The sequence below is a fragment of the Pipistrellus kuhlii genome, unplaced genomic scaffold (assembly GCF_014108245.1).
Source record: "Pipistrellus kuhlii isolate mPipKuh1 unplaced genomic scaffold, mPipKuh1.p scaffold_m20_p_2, whole genome shotgun sequence".
Classification (NCBI taxonomy): Eukaryota; Metazoa; Chordata; class Mammalia; order Chiroptera; family Vespertilionidae; genus Pipistrellus; species Pipistrellus kuhlii.
The window spans coordinates 16,772,448-16,796,251 of record NW_023425515.1 but is presented as its reverse complement, the minus strand read 5'-3'; the positions used below and the strand labels follow the sequence as shown (position 1 = coordinate 16,796,251).

The following is a 23,804-nucleotide window of genomic DNA, read 5'->3' as shown; positions in this document are numbered from 1 at the left end:
TGCTAAGAATACAAAGATGTCTTTTGTTATGTTAATGAGGTGACATTGGAAAGCAGCCAGATGGGGCTATTATATTTGCCAAGGGAACCAATCAGAATTTCAGTTCCACCCCTAGCCGCCCAGAAAAGAGAGGCTGGAGGTTGAATGAATTTCCAGTGGCCAATGATTTAATCAGTCTTGCAGAGGTAATTGAGTCTCTATAAAAATCTAAAGGAGGAGGTTCAGAGTGCTTCCAGGTTGTTGAACCAAAACACATCTATGAGCTGGACCCCAAAGTCCTAGGGGACAGAGGCTCCTTTGTTTGGGACCTCAACCTATGATATGCACTGACCACCACGGGGGGAAGACAGTCCACCATTTGCTATGATGTGCACTAACCACTAGGAGGCAGATGCTCTGACCAGTATGTTAGCTTGCTTCAGAGATTCGGCCAATCGGGACTGAGTGAGATGGGCTGGACATGCCGTGGAGCCCTCTTCTGGTCCCTCCCCAGCTGGCCAACCTCCTGTGTCCCTACCCAGCCCTGGTGCACCTCGTGTGGCCTGCACCCTCTCACAATCGGGCTGAGGGACTCCCCCCCCCACCCCCATTGCATGATTTTGTGCACTGGCCTCTCCCTCTCCACTGTCCAACCTCCCATGACTCTCCTGGCACCGATGGTGCACCAGTGGGGTCCCTCACTTGGCCTGCACCCTCTTGTAATCCAGGGCCCCTTGGGGGAAGTTGGAGAGCTAGTTTCAACCTGATCCCACAGATCAGACCGAGGGACCCCACTGGCCCTCTAGTCTGATTAGGCAGGTCATTGTGGGTAGTCATATTTGAGGCATATAGTTTACCTAGAGAAGGTTAATCTTTACTGTAAGCCAACTCTGTCCATTGTTCTTATGCATCTAGGAAATACTAGAGTAATTTCCCAAATCCCTTGTAGACAAAATCAGAGCACCATGATCCTGAAATTCCTTACTGTTGTCTTATTTCCAGAATAATATCTTGATTTACTATAAATGTTAAATGTTAACTATCCTATACCCACCTATCCTATCTAATAAGGAAAGAATATGCTAATTGAATGCCAAGGCCTACAGCCACAAGATGGAGGTGCACAGGCAAGCCTCGGATGGTGGCTGCCTAGCTACCTAGGGCTGCCTGAGGCTCAGGTAACCAAGGCTGGCAGTGTCAGCAACAGAGGTGTGGTGGAGCATCACTTTCTCCTGATCACTGGGTCGCCTCCTGCCCCCGAGGGCTCCCAGATTGTGAGAGGAGGCAGGTTGGGCTGAGGGACCCCTCTCCTCCAGTGCATGAATTTTCATGCAACGGGGCCTCTAGTATAAAATAAGTGTGTACCTCTCCATTTTCCTTTTAATCCAATCCTAGAAATTTCTCCTGCCTTGCTTTCTCCTGCCATCTTAATCTCCCACCAATGGATTTCATGTAGCTTTCCTTACATTTTATTCTTTGACTCTAAATGTATAAAGAGAAGTGCAAAACCGCCGTTCTCTGGAGCATTGTCTCAAGACTTTGAGATCTTGCTTCCAGGTTTTTTCTCAGTGTGATTCAAATAAACTCCAATAAACTCATGTGAGATTTTTCTACAGGTTTGGACTTTCTATCATTGACACTTTACGAATCTGTTTCTGCATCCAACAAAGGGGGATAATAATAATAACAGTGTTGCTCTAAGGATTAAATTAGATGATGTATGTGTGGGGCCAAGCATAGACATATAACAAAGACTCAATAAATGTTAGTTGTTATAAACACAATGATCATGATTATTATTTGGACACTTCCAATGGTCTAGCATAGTACCTTTTAGGTAGTAATGCCTCAATAAATATTTGTGTGAATTGTATACCAATGAAGGAATCATACACCAGTGCCTGAAATATGTAGTTTGACAGAGTAAATTGTCTTTCAGGTAAAACCTTAAAGTATTATACCTAGAGACTGATATACATGTTTTATCTTTACTTATAAAATTTCTTTCTAGAATGAGATTTGCAGCTCAACTGGGCTTCCAGCAGAAGCTCCCGCTCTGCCCCTGGAGCCCTGGGTGATTTATTTGTTACCCTTCATAAGGACTCAGTGAAAAGCTAGCAGCGTTGTTTCTTTCTTTATTGGCTAGACAACTTACAGCGTCTGCTACAGAAAGATATATTAATTTTTAACCTGCCAGATTTTCTTCCACAAAGCCATCAGCAGTGGAGGAGAGAAATTTGTTATCCATAACCCTGACAGCAATAAATAGTGCTTTAAATTCTCTCTCTCTCTCTCTCTCTCTCTCTCTCTCTCTCTCTCTGTCTCTCTCTCTCTGTCTCTCTCTCTCTCCAAGCTGATCAGTGTAAAGTGATATCATGGAAATCTTAGGCCTTAAATTAACACATTAGAAACAGGCTGATATAGAATCAAGTCTATCCTGTTCTGTTATCAGTGAAAGTGGGGTGTCAAGCAGTGGAAGTGGGGGATCCTCTTCCCCACTGGGTGCTCAGGATAGGGTCCTTATGATTTCTTGAGAGAAAGAATTTTATGAGACTCCCATGTGAGGATGAGTGATTTTTATTTGCATGGAATAACATCCCTGGGCTTCAAAAGTCCCAAGTCCCTTAATCCAGTCCTGGAAGATGTGCAACTGGGGATTCAGGAGGGCTAGAAATGAAGCTGGGTCCAGAGTGTGGAGATGGGTCCAGTGCAGCATCAGGCTAGTTGTAGTCCATTGGTCCATTGTGTGGGGTCCACATGGCTATGGGCTATGTGGGCAAATGCAGGATCATGAGAGTTGTAAGCCAGGAGCACAAACCAACCAAGAAAGAGAGAGAACTCCTTTGTTTAGGAGCTTATACATCTCAAATCTTCTCAAGATTGCAGTGGCCACACCTACTCTGCCCCATAACCTGTTCCCAGGTACCTTCCCTATGTCAAGTACCTTCCTTATGTTATCCAGACATAGGGCAATCAGGCAGGCAGGTGAGCAGTTAGGGGCATCAGGCAGGCAGGCAGAGTGGGTAGGGGCGATCAAGCAGGCAGGCAGGCAGGCTAGTGGTTAGGAGCCAGCAGTCCTAGATTGCGAGAGGGATCTCCGACTGCCCATTTAGGGATCCCTGTGCTATTGGGCCTAAACTGACAGTCAGACATCCCCTGGGGGGTCCCAGATTATGAGAGGGCGCAGGCTGGGCTGAGGGAATCCCTCTCCAGTGCACGAATTTCATGTACCTGGCTTCTGGTATCCTATATAATAAAAGGGTAACATGCAAATTGACCAGAACAACCATTGGACCAGTCACTATGAGGCACACTGACCACCTCTTGGTCCCGTTCCCTGGCTGGCAGGCTCCAATCGCCTGATGACCACCCACAGGGGGGCAGAGCCAGTGAATGGGTGGGAACAGCAGACCTCTTGGTCCCTTCCAGGTCTTCAGGCACCGATCACCCAATGGTGAATGGGGAACTGGGGGTGGGTGACAGCAAAGGGCAGGGCTAGCTGTGGGCAGCTGGGGAAGATGGCCTTGATTGCAAGCCAGGCCTTAGGATCGTATCCACACACGAGTTTCATGCACCAGACCTCTAGTACTATATAAAAATTGTCCTTAGGTCTTGCTACTCTTCAAAAGGGACTAGATAACATCCTATATTATAAAGAGGTAATATGAAAATTGACCATCACACCCTCACAAGATAGCTGCCTATGACTAGGCTGGCAGGGGGGGGCCGTAAGGGGCAACCAGGCCAGCTGGGAAGGGGGGGCAGTTAGGTGCAACTGATAAGAGACAACCAAATGACTGAACAGCAGGCTGCATGGGGTGACCAGGCTGGCAGCGGGGCCGTAAGGGGCAACCAGGCCAGCTGGGGGGGGGGGGGGGGTGCAGTTAGGGGCAAAAAGACTGGCAGGGGGGACAGTTAGTGGCAACCAGGCTGGTGGGGTGGGGGTAACAGTTAGAGGGAACCAGGCCAGCAGTGGGAGAAGTTGGGGGCAAAGGGGTGACTAGGCCGGCAGGGATGACAGTTGGGGGTGACCTGGCTGGCAGTAGGGGGGGCAGTTAGGGGCAACCAGGCCAGCGGGGGTGGGGGGCAGTTAGGGTGATCAGGCAGGCAGGCAGGTGAGCGATTAGAAGCCAGCAGTCCAGGATTGTGATAGGGATGTCCGACTGCTGGTTTAGGCCTGATCCCTGGGACATCTCTGAGGGATCCCAGATTGGAGAGGGTGCAGGCTGGGCTGAGGGGACCTCCCTCATGCACAAATATCATGCACCAGGTCTCTAGTTTGATATAAGAAAACACTGCTCCAGTACTTCAAGTGTGCTGCCTTTGCAATCTTCAGTATAACCATCACCATGAAACCTTGTAATGAGCATCATTGCTTGTCATAGTTCTGTAACGTACCCTTATAAAAAAAATTCAAGTTTCTACTATTTTTGATTCTCTTCTGTTTATATCTATTATTTTAGATTTTTATTTTTGGTTTACCAAGTATATTAATTTTCTCATCTAGTTCCTTTTGATCATTTTAATTTTAACATTTTTATCTACTTAGCATTCAATTGTTTAAACATTTTTCTCAGGTCTAATTCTTTTTAACCATTATTATTAAGTCTAGTAATAATTAATGTCGTTTTCTAATACTTTTTTAAATCGAATTTATTTAAACAATACAACAAAATTTAATCAACAATATAGTTGCCGTTGTTTTCTACTACTTGTGCCCATCGCTCAGGAAGCATTTTAATCCCTCTGTTGTAAAATTCTTGTGATTTTGATGCAAAAAATTCGGTCAATGCATTTTCGAGGCATTCTTCATTATTAAATTTTTTTCCAAGAAGAAAGTTTTGCAAAGAACGAAACAAATGGTAATCGGAAGGGGCAATGTCAGGAGAATATGCAGGTTGAGGGAGAACTTCCCATTCCAACTGGCGCAGTTTTTCAGCAGTGATTCTTGCAGTATGCGGTCGTGCGTTATCGTGGTGAAGAATTACGCCCTTCCGATTAATCAGTGCGGATTCTTTTTCTCTTAAAGCTTGGGCTAACCTTTCCAATTGGGCACTATACACTGCACTTGTAATGGTTTGGTTAGATGGTAAAAGTTCATAATGAAGAATTCCTTTAAAATTCCACCAAACACAACATCACTTTTTTCACATGCAAGTCAGGTTTTGGCGTGGGCTGCGGAGCCTCATTTTTGTCCAACCATTGAGGCCGCCTTTTCAAATTAACATACAGCACCCATTGTTCATCTCCGGTAATAATTTGCTCTAAAAGCGGCAAAGGATTTTGACGAGAGAGGAGCGAACTGCAAATTGTGACTCTTTGATTACGGTTGTTGTCGGTCAACTCATGAGGAACCCATTTTCCAAACTTTTGGACTTTGCCAAGTGCACGCAATTGATTGGAAATTGTTTTTTGTGAACAATTTAAAGTTGTCGCAAGCTCTTGTTGGGTAATTTGAGGATTTTGCACCAAAAGAGCTTCTTGATCAAAATTGGACACACGGCCTCGACCACTCTTGTCATCTAACGAAAAATTTCCCTCGCGAAATTTCTCAAACCAACGCTGGCATTTTCTGGCGCTAACTGCATCTTGACCAAGAGCACTACAGATGTTTTTTGCAGCCTCACTTGCTTTTCTTCCTAATTGGAACTCGTAAAGCATGCAGTGCCGAATATGCTCTTCATCCGCCATCTTCTTAGCCCTAGTTTTGCAACAAAAACCAAACCAAACACAAACTTTTTCAAGCAAAACTTGTTAATTGCACTTCACACGTTCTGTAGATACCACGTGTTTGAAGGTTATGTCAATACAAGTCAACGCCAAGCAAGATTTTAAACGAATCTTTAAAAACGACATTAATTATTACTAGACCCAATACTTCTTATTTCCTTCCTCTCTTCTTTTAAATATTCTGGTAGTTTTTGTCCCTTTTGATCTTACAGTTTTCTGATTTTACAACACATTTTTTTTATATACTTACTATACAAATAGCAATCAGGAAATCTAGTTATAGAGACAGGCCACGCAGTTTCATTGATGCATTGGTCACAGTTGGAGGGGAAAACAGCAGAATTACTGTTGAAACCTAGCATTTAAGCCAGAGCAAATGGGCTTATTAAAACAGAAAAGACTGGGAGAGAAGTATGATGGAAGAGAAAAATAAGAGTTCTATCACCATCACTACATAATAAACAAAAAATAATTTTAATATCACAAATGTGAACAAATGCAGATATTTAAAAATGAATACTTTTAGTTTTCAAAAAAATTCACTATTTTTTTCTTTCTCATTTTTCAGTTAATCGATGACTTCTGGCATTTGAGAATATTTGCTGTAGATAATATAATATCCTAAATAGAGGGATTTATAGTCCAGGAAAACTCACTGTGGTATCTATATAGAGAATAGATTGAAAAAGGTAGAAGACAATGCCATTAGAATGAAACGTGTAGAGGTAGCCTACAATTTGATAAGGTGAGGGAGAAAACAATATACAAATCTAATAGGAAAGCTGCAGGTTGAGGAAATTTTATCTGATGTCCATCATGTAGAAGAAAGAAGCGTTTGCGCAGAGTGCAATGGTTCAGCATCAAGAAAAAAGTGATCATTTGATGAGTTCAAAATGGTACCTAGTTGTTTTAATAGGCATATTCAATCTTCTGGGCTTCAGAGGAAGCCTGTCTAGCCAATATGTTGCCTTTACTTAGCATTAGGTTCAATTGAGCATGGCTCTGCAGACCACACTACTTTAAATACTTAGTTTAAATCAGAGTAAGCAAATAGTAGTAATTTGTAAATGAATTAGACACGTGTTAAATATTATCTTAATGAGACCATGAGTTTCTCAAAGTTTAAGTGCCTTATTTTTTTGTACAAAGGTAGCCCTTTATTATGATTAAAAGAGCCAACGGACAGGGAGACCAACCCTGCAGGTCCCCCACTCTCAGGTTCTTCTCCGGCAAAACGGGTCAAGGATAATGCTTAGCACAGAACTTTTGAGGATGTCTAATGACCTAATGGATGTGTAAAGGAGAAGGGACTCTACCCTTGCTAGCTATCCTTAATCTCTCTCCTGTTCTCCCAGGATTGGGTGCACAGAGAAGGAACGAACTGTTTGTTGGTTGAATGAATGAGTGCATGACGCGAGCCAAAGACCTTCCTTTGGAATTCCAGCCTTGGAAAGCACCGGTCTTTCAGAAGCTGTGATATGGCCTGTCATTAAGGTTTTTTACTTTTTTTTTTTTTTTTTTTTAATGCACCTACTAAACTACAAATCCCAGTCGTCATCTGGAATCGTAGGCGTCCAAAGACTCGCCAGGAAGGCGGAAATCTAGCCGACTCGCCCAATCACGCCCGGGCAGCGGCTCCAGAATGGCCAATCATGACCCAGCTCGCTCGGCGCGCGGCACAGGCCCCGCCCCGCGCGCAGGGCTGACGAGTCGTTAGCGGATTAGGCGGCCGCGGGGGCGGGGCCAGAGGCCCCCGGCTGGGCCTCGCGCAGGGTTGGGCCCTCCTCGCTCCCGGCTCCGGCTCCACCATGGCTCCCAAAGGCGGCTCCTCCAAGCAGCAGTCCGAGGAGGACCTGCTCCTTCAGGATTTCAGCCGCAACCTCTCCGCCAAGTCCTCCGCGCTCTTCTTCGGGAACGCCTTCATCGTGTCCGCCATCCCCATCTGTGAGCGCCGGGGGCCGGCGGGCCGGGCTGGGCGGGGACGTGGCAGGGGCCGGCGGCTGGCGGCCGGCGAGGGAGCGCTGTGCCCCTCGGCTCCGGCTCTTCCCAGCTCGCCGGGAGCTCGGGGGAATCACGGTGCCCCCCGGGGGCCTCCGTGTTCCCGGCCGGGGTAGTGGGGGGCGGCCTCCCGGGAAAGTTGCTTGGGGCGCTTTGCAGAAGCGCGCCGGTTCCCGGGCCCCGGGCGCCGACCCCGGATGCACCGGTGCTGGGCTCGCACCCCCGAATCTGCACTGAAACCATCGCCCCAGTGAAGATCTGATGCTGACTTTCCCGCATATAGTCCCCCACCCCTCTCCTTTGCCATTATGAGACCTTAAACTTACAACATGACTTATTATGGAGAAACTCATGCACTGAAGGGAGAGGGAGGTTCCTGGGAACTCTCGCTCTGAATTAAAAGTGTAGCTTTTCGGTGAATCGATGCACACAGGCCTGAGCATCGTTTTTTTCCTAATTTGATGAGTTCCTGAGGTCCAGTACCAAGGGCCAGCGATTTTCTCCCTTGTTTAAATTTTTTTTTTTTTTTTTTTTTTTTTTTTTTTTTTAACTATCCTATTAGGGCTGTTCTCACGTGGAAGGAAAAACTTTGCAGACTGGGCCAACGTTGTTTTTATGGCTCAGGCTTCCCCGATCCTGCATTTCCTGTCGCTCACACCGCTGCTGCTCCGTTGCTGGGCGGTCAAATCTAGATTTGTCTTCTCTTGCAGCCTCGTAAACTCCAGTAAAAGCCAGAGTGCAGTGAACGCGGAGCCCCTGTGGCTCACTGGCTGCCGGGAGCAGGGCCTTGGCTTCAGACAGACAGCCACGTCAGCACGTCAACTGTGGCTGAGGATTGCACGTGGCATTTGGGAATGGCCTGGATTTAGCTTAATAGCACCCCGACGAAAGAACTTTGAAGTCGGAATTGTTATTTTTGTGGAGCTGGAGTTCTCATTCTAGGAGAAGCATATGGAAGGTTATGTTTTTCGAGTGTTCTGAAATGGGGCAGGCTTTGAAACTGTAACTTGTTCCTGGGTGTCCTACTTCTGAAGTTTGCATATTCTGGATTCCCTAACCCAGACTATATTTTACCAGCCTTACCTATAGTTTATAACTGAGTGGTAAAATTTTCTTTCTTTTTGTAACCCCCCCCCCCCTTTTTTTTATCTTCAGGGTTATACTGGCGAATATGGCATATGGATCTTATTCAGTCTGCTGTTCTGTACAGCGTGATGACTCTTGTAAGCACTTATTTGGTAGCCTTTGCCTACAAAAATGTGAAGTTTGTACTCAAGCACAAGTAAGTATATTTCTTAAGTGAAAGTGTGATGCATTTTTATATACTAGAGTGGCTTAAAGACCACTTGTGTTTGTGTTGGTTTCAGTAAGCATTAATTTGAGATATATATGTATCTGTTTTGGGGCATATATTAATGCTCATATCCTTAATGTTATGAAGAATTATTAACTTACTTGAAGCAGAGACAGTGCTTCTGACGTTTCTATGAAAGTAGGTTTTGAGGGTGGAATTAGTCTGTAATCTTGGGGTTTAATCAGAAAAACAAAACCTACAAAGTAATTTAACATTTCCAAAGAAAGAATTGTGGAAAGAATTGTTTTGGGCCCTCCATGATCTATTTTTGGATGTGAACAAAGTGGCTTTGTTGTTATTAAACTAACATTTTTAATGCTACCTAATTTTTTTTCTGTATATGAAAACTAATATTTTATGATCACACATACTATAAAATATATCATTTTAATTATAGCTTTTGGAGAAAACCCAAACCACACAATTATAAATTTACACATTAATTATAAGCAACTAGAGGCCCTGCGCACAAAATTTGTGCACAGGGATGGGGGTGTGGGGGAGGACATCTCTCAGCCCAGCCTGCACTCTCTCCAATCTGGGACCCCTCAAGGGATGTCTGACTGCCCTCTCACAATCCAGGACTCCTGGCTCCCAACTGCTCGCCTGCCTGCCAGCCTGATCACCCCCTAACCACTTCCATGCCAGCCTGATTGATGTCTGATTGCTCCCCTGCCAGCCTGTTTGCTCCCAACTTCCGTCCTCTGCTGACCTGATCACTCCTAACTGCCCTTCCTTGCAGGCCTGGTCCCTCCCAACTGCCCTCTCCTGCTTGCCTAATTGCCCACAACTGCCCTCCCTTGCAGGCCTGGTCCCTCCCAACTGCCCTCCCCTGCTGGCCATTTTGTGGTGGCCATCTTGTACCCACATGGGGGAAAGATCTTTGACTACCTAGGGGCAGCCATCTTGTGTGTTGGAGTGATGGTCAATTTGCATATTACTCTTTTATTAGAAAGGATAGAGGCCTGGTTAGGGGCTGGCTGGTTTGCCCTGAAGGGTGTCCGGGATCAGGGTGGGGGTTCTCTTGGGGAATGGGGTGGCCTGAGTGAGGGGCCTGTTGTGGTTTTCAGGCTGGCCATGCCCCCTGGCAACCCAAGCTGAGGCCCTGGTATCTGGAATTTATTTACCTTCTATAATTGAAACTTTGTAGCCTAGAGTGGAGCCAAGCCTCCTGCTCACTCTGTGGCCACAGCCATTTCTGTTAGAATTTATGTATCTTCTATAATTGAAACTTTGTAGCCTAGAATGAAGGCCTGAGCCGGCCAGGGCTGCAGAAACTTGGCTTCCTTCATCGCCCAGGGCAACCCTAGCCTCCTGCTCTCTCCAGCTCCGTGGTTGCCGCCATTTCTGTTGGAATTTATTTACCTTCTATAATTGAAACTTTGTACTCTTGAGTGGAGGCCTGGGCCCTCCAGGGTGTGTGGAAAGCTTGGCTTCCTTCATTTCCATCCAAGTCTCCCTCCTCTCTGTGGTGGTAGCCATCTTGGTTGGAGTTAATTTGCATACGTGCTCCTGATTGGTTGGTGGTTGTGGCTTGTGAGTGTAGCAGAGTGATGGTTGATTTGCATATTACTCTTTTATTAGATAGGATTATATACTCTATTTCATAAAGGTTAAAGTGTGGGGGGAACAGTCAAAATTTAAGGAAAGGTGATATTTTTTATTCAGAGTGCTGTGGTGCTCAGGGGAAGCAGGTATACATTAATGTTTAATTGGAATTTCATGCACACTTTGATACTTGATTCAGGATAGCAGGACATTTGTCTGTTTCTTAATGGAGCCTTCTTGGTGCTATATTTCTTTGGAAGTACTTTCTTAAAGGCAGTTGGAATTTTGATGAGACTTGAAGTACCATTGTGCTTTATGTGTGCTTTTTCTTTTCATTTCCATAGTTCCCACTCTGGTTTAGATGCTGTTTTTGCTTGGGTTGTTGTAGCAGTCTCCATCTAGTCTTTTAACAATAGGCTGCCATAAACAGTATAAAGCATGTTACTCTATGTAATCCTTATGTTACACTTATGAACTGCCTTATGGGATAAAAGAACATGTATTTATCCTTATCAGCCATCATTTTTACCCTGTCATTCTCTTACTTAAAACTCAGCATTTATATCTGCTTCCCATGAGCACCATACACCCTATTCTAAGTATATGAAAACCAAGTTCTTCCAGGTCCCTGGAATGCAACCCACCTAACTCCTCCCAGTGTGGTTTCATCTCGTAGCATTGGTTCTTAGCTCTTCTTATCATGTCGTCCTTCGAAAGCGTCTTTTGCCCTCTCTCATTTAAGATTGTCTTTCTTCCTTGTCATCCTTACATGTCTTATTTCAAGACTTGGGAATCTTTTCCAGAGAAATCCTTCCTAAGTTTGTTTACCCCGTGTTAGCATCTTTCTGGTGACAAGGAATAGAAGTGATCTCAGTTAACGGATTTGTTTATTGTAAGGAGGACAGAACAGCCTCAGCAGCTGAAAGTGACCTCAGCAGCTTCTCTACTGCTCTTTTGGACCAGCGGGAGCTCAGCTTGTGAGTGACCGCAGTTCTGCTAGACAATAGTGATCAAGTCACCCTTGTCATCTCTCTGTTGTTAACCCCTTGTCACCAGCTGCCATTCCAGGATTCAGCCACCTCAGCCTCTGCTGTAATCGAACCTGGGACCTTTCAGTCTGCAGACCGATGCTCTATCCACTGAGCCATACCAGTTTTGGAATTATTTTTTAGTTATAGTTTTGCTTTAATATGAAATACTACCATTGCTATTGAAACTCCTATAGCTACGCAAGAAGGTTAAGGCTGGAAGCTCAAAGGGAGATGCTGAGTGTGGACAGGTATTAGTAGTAGAGGGGAGTTGGCTCAGAATTGACAGTCTGGATTTCTGTCCCAGCTTTGTTGCTCTTAAATGTGTAATTTTCCTTGGTACATTAACCAGAACTAAATAGCATAGTCACCAGGGATTCATTAATTGAACATAGAGTGAATAGATTTCTATCTCTGTTCCACATCCTGTTGCTTTTAATACATCCCCGTATCATGTCAAATGTTTTCATAATGGCACTGTGTGTTTTATGTTGCTTGTGATCAGTTCTTACTTTTTCTTCTATATTTATGGCTAATAAGTTTCTCCTACTTTGTGAAAAATATATGTTGAATCTAAATGTCATAATCTTTGGGGGACTTTTTGTATTTTATTTGATAAAATTCACCATGTATATTTTTTTGATGAGTATACATTTAATTTTTTCTTTAGCTGACTTGTCACTGAAGATTCTGATCTACTAATAGCATGAATATCACTTCCAGCCTTTTCTGGCTGATTCCATATGATCTTTTTGTGCAAACCTCTTCCCAATGGTTCATTTAACTAAACGTGCTTTGTCAGTCTCTGACCATTTGGTATTATTTCTTTTTATTGAAATTGTACTTGAGAGTAGAGTTAAAAGCATTACTTAGAGTTGTAATTCTTTTTTGTTTTGTTTTTAAGCCTAGTTTTCTCTCCTGTTATTTACTGGAATAAAAATCACGTATCATTTGCTAATGCCTTGTCAAATTTATTTATTGAACTGTAAATTATAGGCTCTAACAAAATGGATTTATAATTACTTATAACTAAATTGTGTTAGTAGCATTTGACTTCTGTTTCCATACTAAATACATAAACTTTGGGAATTTCTCTCTCTTAAGCAGAAATCAGACCCATAACTGTTAAACCACATCTTGAAAGTTTCTTGAACTCCTTCTCTTTTAACTAATACTACAGCATGATAACCCTGGAACTTTCTGTACAGTTTGTTTTCTGGAAATGTAAAGTATTATACAGTTGCCAGGACAAAATCTGAGAACAGAGTGTTTCTGAGAGAGTAATGCCACTCCGGGAGCCTGTGGAAACCTTTTTCTTCTCCTTCCAGAGTAGCACAGAAGAGGGAGGATGCTGTTTCCAAAGAAGTGACTCGAAAACTTTCTGAAGCTGATAACAGAAAGATGTCTCGGAAGGAAAAGGATGAAAGGTTTGACTCCTTGTTGAATGTGTTTGTGCTAACCAGAAAAGGAGGGGATACTTTGTAGAAGTTTTTGATTTCTGCTCAGAGAATGTGGGTGTCAGAACTGTCTGAGGCAAACATTGGTATTGTAGAAAAGATAGTAATGGGAATAACTGAATTTTGAGTTTTTACTCCTGCCTTTGAGCTGTAGACAGGTCATTTATTTCTCCCAAGAGTCCTAAGAAGGTAGGTACTGTTGTTATCTCCATTGTACACCTCAGGAAACAGGTAGAGAAAGCTTCAGTAACTTGATCAAGGCCTTACATTAGGGGGTGGTAAAGCCATGATAAGACCACAGGCAGGCTGGCTTGTGCTCATACCTGCTCTGCTGCAGAGCTTTGTCTGGTGCCACTTGATAGCTGTGTGACCTTGAACTTATCACCTAACCCCTCTGGGTCTGAAAAGTGTACCTTGTGTTATGTGTTAGCATTCTTAGGTGGTGGTATTTCTGTTACTGAGCTGTCAGTCAGGGTTATCTGCTTTGGGAAAAAGAAAAATCAGTTTGGCTCCTGTTGCACAGTCCTGTGCCACATTTGTTGGTCCTGGCTCCCATCCCCAGTTTTAACTATCAACTGCTCTGAAAGGGGTTAACAGGCAGTCTTAACATCTGAGCAACAGAAGTCTCTAAATGACTGAGTAGACTTGTGCTTCAGAGCTGCCAGATGGTTGAATAGAGTCATGAATTGAGGTTGTTTTCATGGATCTTAAATTTTAGTATCTACAAAGTGGTTTGTGAAATGGAATTTTTATCCCACTTTGCTTCAGGAAGCCTTTGTGGGACTTGGGGTATTAAAGTGTGTGTAAAATAGAGCAATGCAATTTTAAAAGATTGGAAGCGATTTGAAAAGTGGGTAAACAAGGACCTCAAAGTCAGTTAGAGCAGTTGAGCACTAAACTTAGCTCTGAGCGTCCTAGTGTCAGGGGAAGCATCTGAAGTCATGCTGCTTCCATTGTCCCGTGAGAAGCAGAGTGCCGGTTCTCCTGAAAAGAAACTTTCCTGGCACTGAATCCGGAAGGACTTTATCAAGTGGCTCCTTATTTAAGGGACACTGAGTAACTTAATGAACAGTGTTTTCTACAGTGGTTTTGGAAAGGCACCAAGTATTGAAGTGGTTATTGCCTATGGATCCTTTATAAAATTGAAGGCACAGTACTAAAATCATGACAATGAAGGCCTTGCCTTCCCCGTGCGGCGGCCCCCCCACCCCCCGAATAGCTTTAATGAGGTCTAGCTGAGAGAGCAAGGGAGAGGGATAGAGTTAGAAACATCAGTGAGAGGGAAACATCATCCATAGGCTGCCTCATCCACACCCCCTACTGGGGATAGAGCTTGAAACCCAGTGCCCTTACTGGGAATTAAACCAGTGATCTCTTGGTTCATGGGTTAACACTCAACCACTGAGCCATACCGGCTGGGCTAGCTGCATAGCTTTCTGAATGCAATTTTTGCATAGGGATGGAGGTTAGAGAATTTAGAACACTTTTTTAAAAAACCCTTTTATTGAATTATGATATTTATTGGAGGCCCAGTGCACAAAATTTGTGAGCATGTATGGTCCCTAGGCCTGGCCTGTGATCAGGGCCATCTTCCCCCTTCCCAAAGGGGGCAGCCGGCCCCCTTTGCCCCCCCCTCGCCACACACTCCTTGGTTCCCCATTCACCATCAGGTGATCAGAGCCTGCCAGGCGGGGGCGGGGGGGGGGGTGGGAGGAGGGAAGACCATGTGGTTGGCCATTCCTGCCAAGTCACTGGCCCTGCCCCTACCGCAGGTTGCCCTCTGTGTCTGGGGCAACCCACGAGGCCTCGGCCTCGGCCTGGCACCACCAGTATCCCCCACCACCGACCCCTGGGTCCCCATTCATCATCGGGTGATTGGAGCCTGCCGACTGGCCTGGAAAAGGGACCAAGAGGTAGTCAGTGCACCTCATAGTGACTGGTGGAGCGGTGGTCTGGCCGTTCCACCATTAGGGTCAATTTGCATATTATCCTTTTATTATATAGGGTTAGACAGTTTTTAAACTGGGTGCTTATACCCAGTTTCAAAATGCTTGTTAAAGCTCTTGTAGGTTTCAGGTGATTTCACAAACCACTTTGTAGATAACATTGTTATATCAGATAGTAAGGGAGTCTCATATGCCCACAGCAGACTTGCCTGATTTGGTCTGCACTTGATCTTGAGATGTGTCTCAGAATTTTTCTCAGTGAGTGCTATTCAGTTAATCACGAATAATAAGTCAGAGTTGATATTGAAAATGAAACCTCAGTGCCATTGGCTGGACCAGATATTTCAAAGGAGGATGAAGTGAAGTTTCATTGAGACATAAAATACAGAGTGTCAGAAGATTAAATTTCTATTATTATTATCAGAAATTTGTGCAGTTATTGTTTTGTATTCCTCTCACAAAAGCCACACTGGATACAGTTGTACCCGGGTCTGTATTCATGACTCACTCTGATATCTGGGACCATTTATATTCTAATATTTTTCTTCAAAGGACAGATTTGATTTAAGAGAAGGCTTATCAGCACTTCTTTGCAGTGATGCATATCTGTCAAAGCTCCCTCTATAATCATTTGGAGTATGTACCATTTGCACTTTGAAACTGCACTGCCATCTATTCAAGGATGAAATTAGCAGAGGTGATCAGATTTACTAATATTTGCCCCAGGGTGTGAGTGCTATTTCTCCCTGACTTACCAATAGATCAATGATCTGTCATTTACCATGGTCTGATTGCAATACCGGTAGTTGAGTTTGGTATCAGCTTTCCTCTAGATTTCCTCACAGGGACGCTTTAGCAGAACCTTTGCTAGTGAGGCCACTTGGGAGTCCCACTTTTTTTTCAAAATGAACCAGGATATGTGTAGACTAGAAAACGTTCTAAAAGCTGTCACACAGGGCTGACTATGTACACTGATGTAATGCACACAGATTTGGGAGCTGGGGTAACCAGGAGTGAGCTACTTCTTTCATCAAGGCTGTTTTGAAGATGTTTTTGATTCAGGGAGTTAGGAAGAAGTGCTGTGATGGAGGGGGATAATTAATCCTCCATAGCAAAGGCATGTTAGTAGCCTTTTTAAGGAACTTATCTTTATTGGGTCTTGTGTGAGAGTCTTAAAACCAGAGAAAGTTGTTCTGTTCTTTAAACCACACTGGGTCTATGCATCTTTCTGAGCTAATGTTTTCTTTGATCAGTTAGTGCTAGAATGTTATAATGTATCTCCAATCTCCTCCCATTCCAAATCATACATTTTTTACATTTAAACTTCTTTGAAATCAGGAGCTGTTTTATAGTTGATGGCTACATTGAATATATTGTAATACCCTTCACTGCTTCCAAACTTGTAGTAAGTTGGAGATCTATTATTCTAAGAGTATCCACTGATTTAAGAAAACATGGCATATACTAGTATGTTAGAGGTTGCAAATTTCTTATGATGGAGATAAGGTGCTAATACTCTTTATGTAGCTCCTTCATGCTTGTTGAATTTGCATTAGAACATTTAGTGAACAAAACATGGCAGCTTCCAATGATATTAGCCATAGTGTTGTCCATAGGATCCATGGAAGGTATCATCTGGTTCATACATAGATCCACTAATTCACACTAGTTTACAAGAAAACTTACTGGAGCTATGTGGTATTTAAAAATTTTTAAACATATGTATAAACTCAGGTGACATGTTTCTGTGCCTACAGAATCTTGTGGAAGAAGAATGAAGTTGCTGATTATGAAGCTACAACATTTTCCATCTTCTATAACAACACCCTGTTCCTGGTCTTGGTCATTGTTGCGTCCTTCTTTATATTGAAGAACTTCAACCCCACCGTGTATCCTTTTAAAGGTTGATTATGTTTTTCAGAAGTCTAGAAATAGTTTGTTTTGGTTTCATATAGGGTTTATTAATAGCACTGTGACCTTAGGCACGTTTCTGAATATTTAAAATAAGGGCTTTTGGTTTGTTGTAAAATTCTTTCAAGTTTATAAATTAGGGCTTCATGGCAAGTAACTATAAATAGTCTCACATAGCCCTCATCAGTGGATAGAGCATTGACCTGCGAACTGAAAGGTCCCAGGTTCGATTCCGGTGAAGGACACGTGCCCAGGTTGTGGGCTCGATCCCCCGTGGCGGACTTGCAGGAGGCAGCCAATCCATGATTCTCTCTCATCATGGTGGTTTCTTCCTCTCTGGAATCAATTAAAATACATATTTTTTTAAAAGAATACTTTAAAAAAATAGTCTCACATATATGATTATGTACTAGTATACCCACCTATTTAAAAAGAGTTCCAAGGAGGAAAAGCAAACTTGCTCTCTTTGATCGCTCTTGATGTAAGCCACGTGTCTTCTGATATTTTGGGCTTTGGGATTGGGTGGATAGCCAGTTTAAATAGGTACATTTCATCATATTTTAACAGTGTTTCAAGCTGCTCTTAAATTGAGCTTTTGGGCAAGAGTCAACCTGCATTTATGAAAGGTGCTAAGGTAATTTATTAAAGCTGTTATCCAGGAATGTACAACCAAATTTTTAACAGTTGGAGATTTTGACATAATAAAATGTGACACCCTTCAACTTGTATCTTCCGGAGGTACAGACCGGTCCTGAGGCCAAGAGTAGCTGCAGAAGTTCAGAACCTCCTTCCTTTTATAGGCCCACTGTGGCTGATAGGCTGACGGAGAGGGGAGAAAGAACAAGAAGTCTCTTCCTCCCTGTAGTTGATCAGCTCTTCTGAAGGTTAAATGGGATTTGAGTGTTTCCTTTGTGGTCACGTATTCTAGGTTTCTGTCTCAAGGGTTTTAAAATCTCCTGTGAATATTCTTTATAGTCTTGTAAATTGTGTTTACAGACAATGGGACCACATAGCATTGTCATTAGCCAGAGTGTCAGGAGGGAAGCAGTATATTCCAAAGAGATGGGCTTGTTTTGTTTTGTTGAAAATTAATTTTGGGTACTTAATTTTTCCTTAACATTAAATTCTTACAGGAACTATATTCTGTCCATAAGTGCTTCATCTGGTCTCATCGCCCTCCTGTCTACTGGCTCCAAATAGACCGTGTCAGCTTCCCCCGTGGCTTTGTATCTATGGGTGGTCTGTGGTGTATGGAAAAGTTGCTGGGTGGTCGGGGTGGGAGACAGAAGATGTTTTTATAGTCTGGAGCTTGAGGGTTTGAAAGACCCAACAAAATGTAATTCAATATTTGTTTATTGGCTCTTTTTTGACAAACTGTTGAAATTACATGAATTGAAAGGGAAACTCAGAGTACCAGGACATTTATTAAAAAGGCAAATGTGTCTGGTAATGTGCTATAATCACAAGAGGAGAAAATAACCTGCTTCCTTGATCTGTCAGGGGTCACAGTAACCTGGACTGAACTGTTAGTATTTGTTTTAGTAGCAAGAAGTTAATAGCTGGTTCTGTGTGTTCCAAGCACAATATTACAGCTTTTTGGGAACCATAAATATCAGAGTGAATCCTCTTTCCTCCCCTTCCCCCTGCCTGGGGGGTGGGATTGAATTGCATGTTTACAAATCTCTGAATATGTGATTTGAAATAGTAACTCAATTAAAGTTGAAAACATGGTTTCTCCAATTTGGGGAAAAGAAACTTGTGGAAAAGTTCTTTCTTTTCATCCTTTAAAAAAAAAAAAAAAAGAAAGAAAGAAAAAGAAAAAGGCATCCAAGGTAATAACCTAATAGTGCCTGGGAGGGAAGGAGGGAGGAGAGAGATGGATGAGGGATGGGAGGGATACATGGTGATGGGAAAATATAAAGAAAAAAATAAAAATAGTGCTCAGGCTTTAGAGCACATGTGTCAAACACAAGGCCCACGGGCCAAATCCGTCCCGCCAGGCCTTGCAGTGTGGCCCGCACCGCGCTGTCATCACTGCACTCTGCTGCGTTTCCATCACAATGACAGTTTATGACTGTTCAGTAAACCATTCGGCCCGTGATTTAGGCTGGATTTTAGATTTTGGCCCCTTCTCTGATTGAGTTCGACACCCCTACTTTAGAGAGTTGTCCTGTGGGGTTAAGCACACTGCTCAGCTGTACAGCTTGGCCCTGGGCAGCCGCAGATGCTAATTTGACCCTCCTGACTTGCTGAGAGACTAGCATCATTGTTTTCTTAGAGCGGGGTCTCTGCCACTGGAGGAGTATTGAGTGAGAGAGAACCTCTCCTGAAAATGGACATAAAAGACCAAAGTAATTCTTGTGATCTTAGCTCCAGAATTGTAAGAGCATTCTAAGGAATTAAAGTGATGTTCGTGCTTGTCAGCATTTTCCTATTTTTTACATTAATAAATTTGACATTTAAACCACATGTTCCCATTGATTGGGAATAAAATATTGCTCTCTTCAGCCCTTGGCGGTCCAGTGGAGAGCAATCTCTTGCTTTTTTATTTTTTATTTTTATTAAGGTATTATATGTGTACATATTTTACCATTGTCCCCCCCCAACCCACTCCCATACATGCCCTCACCCCCCCCAGCATTTTATGTCCATTGGTTATGCTTATATTATTATAATATCTCTTGTATTTTTTTAACCAGTGTGTGTACAGATAGTATAATTTTATATGTGTTCTGTGATTTGAAAAAGTTTGGGAAGCTCTGGAACCTGTATCGCTGAAAGGTGGTGAAATCCCAGGAGATAGTGGTTTCATATTCCTATTAGCTTTGACCACATTCAGTAATTTCTTATCATAGTATCTCAAAGGAAATACATTCCTAATTCCTAATCCTAACTTTATCCTTTAGTTTTCACTTGTAAATTAAGATGAATGTTGCAAATAGTACTTGCTGTTTTATTTGTAACTGTATAGAAGGGTATTTATTGGGAGTTCATTTTTCATTTCCATGCTGTTAGTGTCTCAGTAGGCCACATCCAAGCACTTGGAAGGAACACAGGGAGGAGTACACTTGAACAGAGACCCAGACCATCATTACCTTCAGTTGAGGATTATAGTTCATCATTGCTTCTGGAAGTTTGCAGTTCTTTTCTTTGATGTGTTACTCATGTGTCATCACTGGATAGTACATAGTGAATGGGGATGCCAGAAGAGATTCACTTCCAGTGGTTAGTTTTATTTTGATGTTTTAAGCTGGTTTGTTTTTTTATAAACAACCAGTAAGTATTTTGACAAGTGGCATGGAGTTTATGTATCAAATGCATTTACTTGACAAAACGTCTCTTTGACAAACTATCAGCATCTATTTGTTACCAGAGCTGGGCCAAATTGTAAATCTTTTTAAATTGCAGGTAAAAAAATGCCACTAGATGGCAGTGCCTGTATTGATGGGGGAAGAATTGCCGCTATTGGAATAAGGCAATCTATTATAGTTAAAATGGGGTGGTGAAATAGAAGCATCAGCTTAATATTCTTTTAAGAGTTGCTCTTGAATTAACAATCAAAATAGTTTGTAGAAATGTAAGTAAGCAAAATTTGATTTTTGTTCGGACTTTTTCCTACGGCACCGTATTTTTCATCCTGATGATTTCAAACTTCCTTATATTAGATAAATTTTTGTGCACGAGTTTATAGACATACTTACAATTCCACAGTTTTATGCAGGTTATCATTACTCTGCTCTTGCAAATTCCCCAGTCCTGTCCCCATCGTCTGAAATGGCTATATGACACACAGAATTACAATGAGCTAATAAATCTGGGTTAGTTAGTAAAAACTTGCTGTACAATTTTTATCTCAAAAGACCCTCAGAGCTAGTAAAATAAAGGGTTTTGTTGTAATTGGGATATAAAGTGATTAAGTCCCTTTTTTCACACCCCTTGTGATAATTAGAGGCTTAAACTGTTGGGACATTTGGCATTTCCCTATTTTTAGTTTCTTCATTTACAACTTAATAAAAACCTTGACTTGAAATTATTCTTAGACAGTAAAAATATACTGGTGGTTCCATTTGATAAATTATTCTAATTTAGAAAGAATAATTTGAAATAAGTTTTAAAGTTAACTGAAATATGGAGGTTGGATTCATATCTAAAATTCTTGTAAAAGGCCTTGCTAATTAAGGGTCATTAAGCTTTGCTTTTTAAAATTTATATTTTCCCTAGACACTTAAAAGAACCATGTGGCTGAGCTCATCATCTTTAGTACAATGTCTTACATTACTCATCATTTAAATTTCCTAAACTTGTCAATGCACTTTATAGTCACTGTTCAGATATGTGTGTGGCAGTGACTGGCACAGTGCAGTTCTGTTACAGAGAGAATGCCAGGCCTCTCTGCCAGCATGTGCCTGCTGTGCTATCCTGCCCACCTTGTTTCTGTGTTTTCAGTATTTGTGCCAGTTATGCTGTTTCAGGAGACACAATGGAAGGATATACATAGGCATGTACATATATTAAGAGAACCAATTTATTAATACATGTTCTGGGCTGGAAGGGATTATCTTTTGCCTGCTTGGATTCCCAAGCAGGGACATTGAAGATTAGGAGTGCTGTTTAAGTGGTTGGTTTAAATTTTCATGGAGGTGGATAAACACTAATTATTGGCCTTCATGAGTTTTAATTGTATCGCTTCTTTGACCTTTCTCCATCTTAACTGAATTTGGATTCATACCCAAGTTTTGTTTTGTTTTTACCTTAAAAATTCACACACACTTTTTTTTTTTTTTTTTTTTTTTTTTTTTTTTTACAAAGCTTTAAAGCCAAAAAAGAAAATTGTACCTAAAACAACACTGAACAAAATAACTTGCCTGGTTCTGCCATCAACCAGCAGTGTGAGTTTGGGCAAACCCTTCTATCTTTCCAGGCTTGGTTTCCTCATTTGCCCAGGAGGGATGGTCTTGAAGATGGCCTGCTGTCTACTTAATGATAATTCTGCTGTCTTCTGCACACCCTTGGCATGCTTAATGACGATGAAGTGACAGTTCGTAAAGTGAGAAGTTAGGCACAGGGTTTCTAGTTTTCATTTCCCTTGGCTGAGATTTTAGTATGGCTGCTACCCAGGTTACTCTTAGGAATGGTATGTTCTCTCCCAAGGAATTCTTTCCAAAATAGAAAATACAATGAGAATGCATGGAAATTTTTCTTAAGGATACAATTATGAAATAAATTTCTTATCTAGTATATTTACCATAGCAGATGGCTTGCATATAAAAAAAAGTTAGCTGTCCCCACAGGCAATAATGTTTATATTTGTTGTTGGGTTTTTGTTTTTTGTTTTTTTATATATATTTTATTGATTTTTTACAGAGAGGAAGAGAGAGGGATAGAGAGTCAGAAACATCGATGATAGAGAAACATCAATCAGCTGCCTCCTGCACACCCCCTACCGGGGATGCGCCCGCAACCAAGGCACATGCCCTTGACTGGAATCGAACCCGGAACCTTTCAGTCCGCAGGCCGACGCTCTATCCTCTGAGCCAAATCGGTTTCGGCTGTTGTTGGGTTTTTTAATTCATCTTTATTGTTGAAAGTATTACAGATATCCCCCTTTTTTCCCATGGACTTCCTTTACCCCATATCTGCACCCCCCCTCTGGCCTTCACCACATTGTTGTCTGTGTCCATGGGTTATGCATATATGCCTATGAGTTCCCTGGTTAATACCTTCCTCACCCTGTCCCCAGCCCCACCTTCCCTTTTGAGATTTGACAGTCTGTCCGTGCTTCTGTGTCTCTGGATCTGTTTTGTTCAATTTATTTTGTTCATTAGATTCTATGTATAAGTGAGATCATGTGATACTTGTCTTTCTCTGACAGGCTTATTTTGCTTAATTTGCAGGCTCTTTTAAATGAGTTTGAGAAGCTATAACCTTTAGTGTGGAGTATTTCTGAAACCAACTGAGAAATGATACCTTTAGTAACTAATCATTTGCTCCATTAATAAGAAAAGTATGAATTGCAGTTCAAATCGTAATCACTGCTGTTTCTGTTAGGTATCACTCAATGCAGCTTACCTGCCAACATCATTTTTATTAAATGAATCTTAATGCCTGTTTTTTTTGAGCGATCTATCTATATCCATCCTTATAGTTAAAGAAAGTTCAGATAAAAACTAATTGTGAGATTAAATGCACAAAATGCTTTTATTACTTTATGCAAATTAAGTTGAATTTTGGTTTGAATTAGACAACTTCAGCACATTTATACATACAGTAAGTATTCACTGGATTGATTGAATGTACAATGAACAATAAAAAGGATCCATTTCCATTTTTGATATTCTGAGGCAAAAACCCAAACTATTTCCTTAATTGAATACAGGTAGGAGTAATCAAAAAGGAAATTTCTTGGTATTTCACATTAACATCTTGAGATTTAGAACTTAACCATGAAATTACCTGGAAATGATGGCAGAAAATAGCATTTGAAGCTGGTAATATATTTGTCCTGTAAGTCTCAATGATTTCTAGTATATATTGGGACCAGCTGGCCAGAAAACTAAATTAGAATTTTGTGCATGCTCAAGTGTTCAAATAGAGTTATAGGACCATCACCCCCAACACACACCCCAAAAAAGGGGGAGGGGGGGAAATGTCTTTCTTACAGGTACACACAATATATTCTCAAAATTGTTCTCAAGTGGAGTACTCATGAGGGTAGGTAGCCAATAGTGGCAGGACTAGATAGGCCTCAGCTTCCGGGTACATTAAAGCAAGGCCCCTTTAACTCATGCAGTGAGCTTTCATGCATATGGTTGAGTGCACATTACGTGATTATAGATTCAGGAAATTCTTTAAC

General features: G+C 42.1%; 1 protein-coding gene across 1 annotated transcript; it reads left to right on the top strand.

Annotated features, from left to right (window-relative positions):
- The first annotated feature begins 7,451 nt into the window (after positions 1-7,451).
- On the top strand, positions 7,452-18,706 carry SSR3 (signal sequence receptor subunit 3). The gene is made up of 5 exons (XM_036444324.2): positions 7,452-7,653; positions 8,863-8,989; positions 12,966-13,064; positions 16,798-16,929; positions 18,085-18,706. Exons 1-5 carry the CDS (start codon positions 7,518-7,520, stop codon positions 18,149-18,151), a joined length of 561 nt encoding a protein of 186 aa, XP_036300217.1. The 5' UTR covers positions 7,452-7,517; the 3' UTR covers positions 18,152-18,706.
- The last annotated feature ends 5,098 nt before the right edge of the window (positions 18,707-23,804 follow it).

What these genes read in the sequence shown, in the direction of transcription:
- SSR3 (XM_036444324.2), top strand. Translation starts at nt 7,518, where the DNA reads ATGGCTCCCAAAGGCGGCTCCTCCAAGCAGCAGTCCGAGGAGGACCTG. An exon ending in CGTGTCCGCCATCCCCATCT is followed by an intron (nt 7,654 to 8,862) that starts GTGAGCGCCGGG and finishes TTTTATCTTCAG; the next exon opens with GGTTATACTGGCGAATATGG. An exon ending in AAGAACTTCAACCCCACCGT is followed by an intron (nt 16,930 to 18,084) that starts GTATCCTTTTAA and finishes AAATTCTTACAG; the next exon opens with GAACTATATTCTGTCCATAA.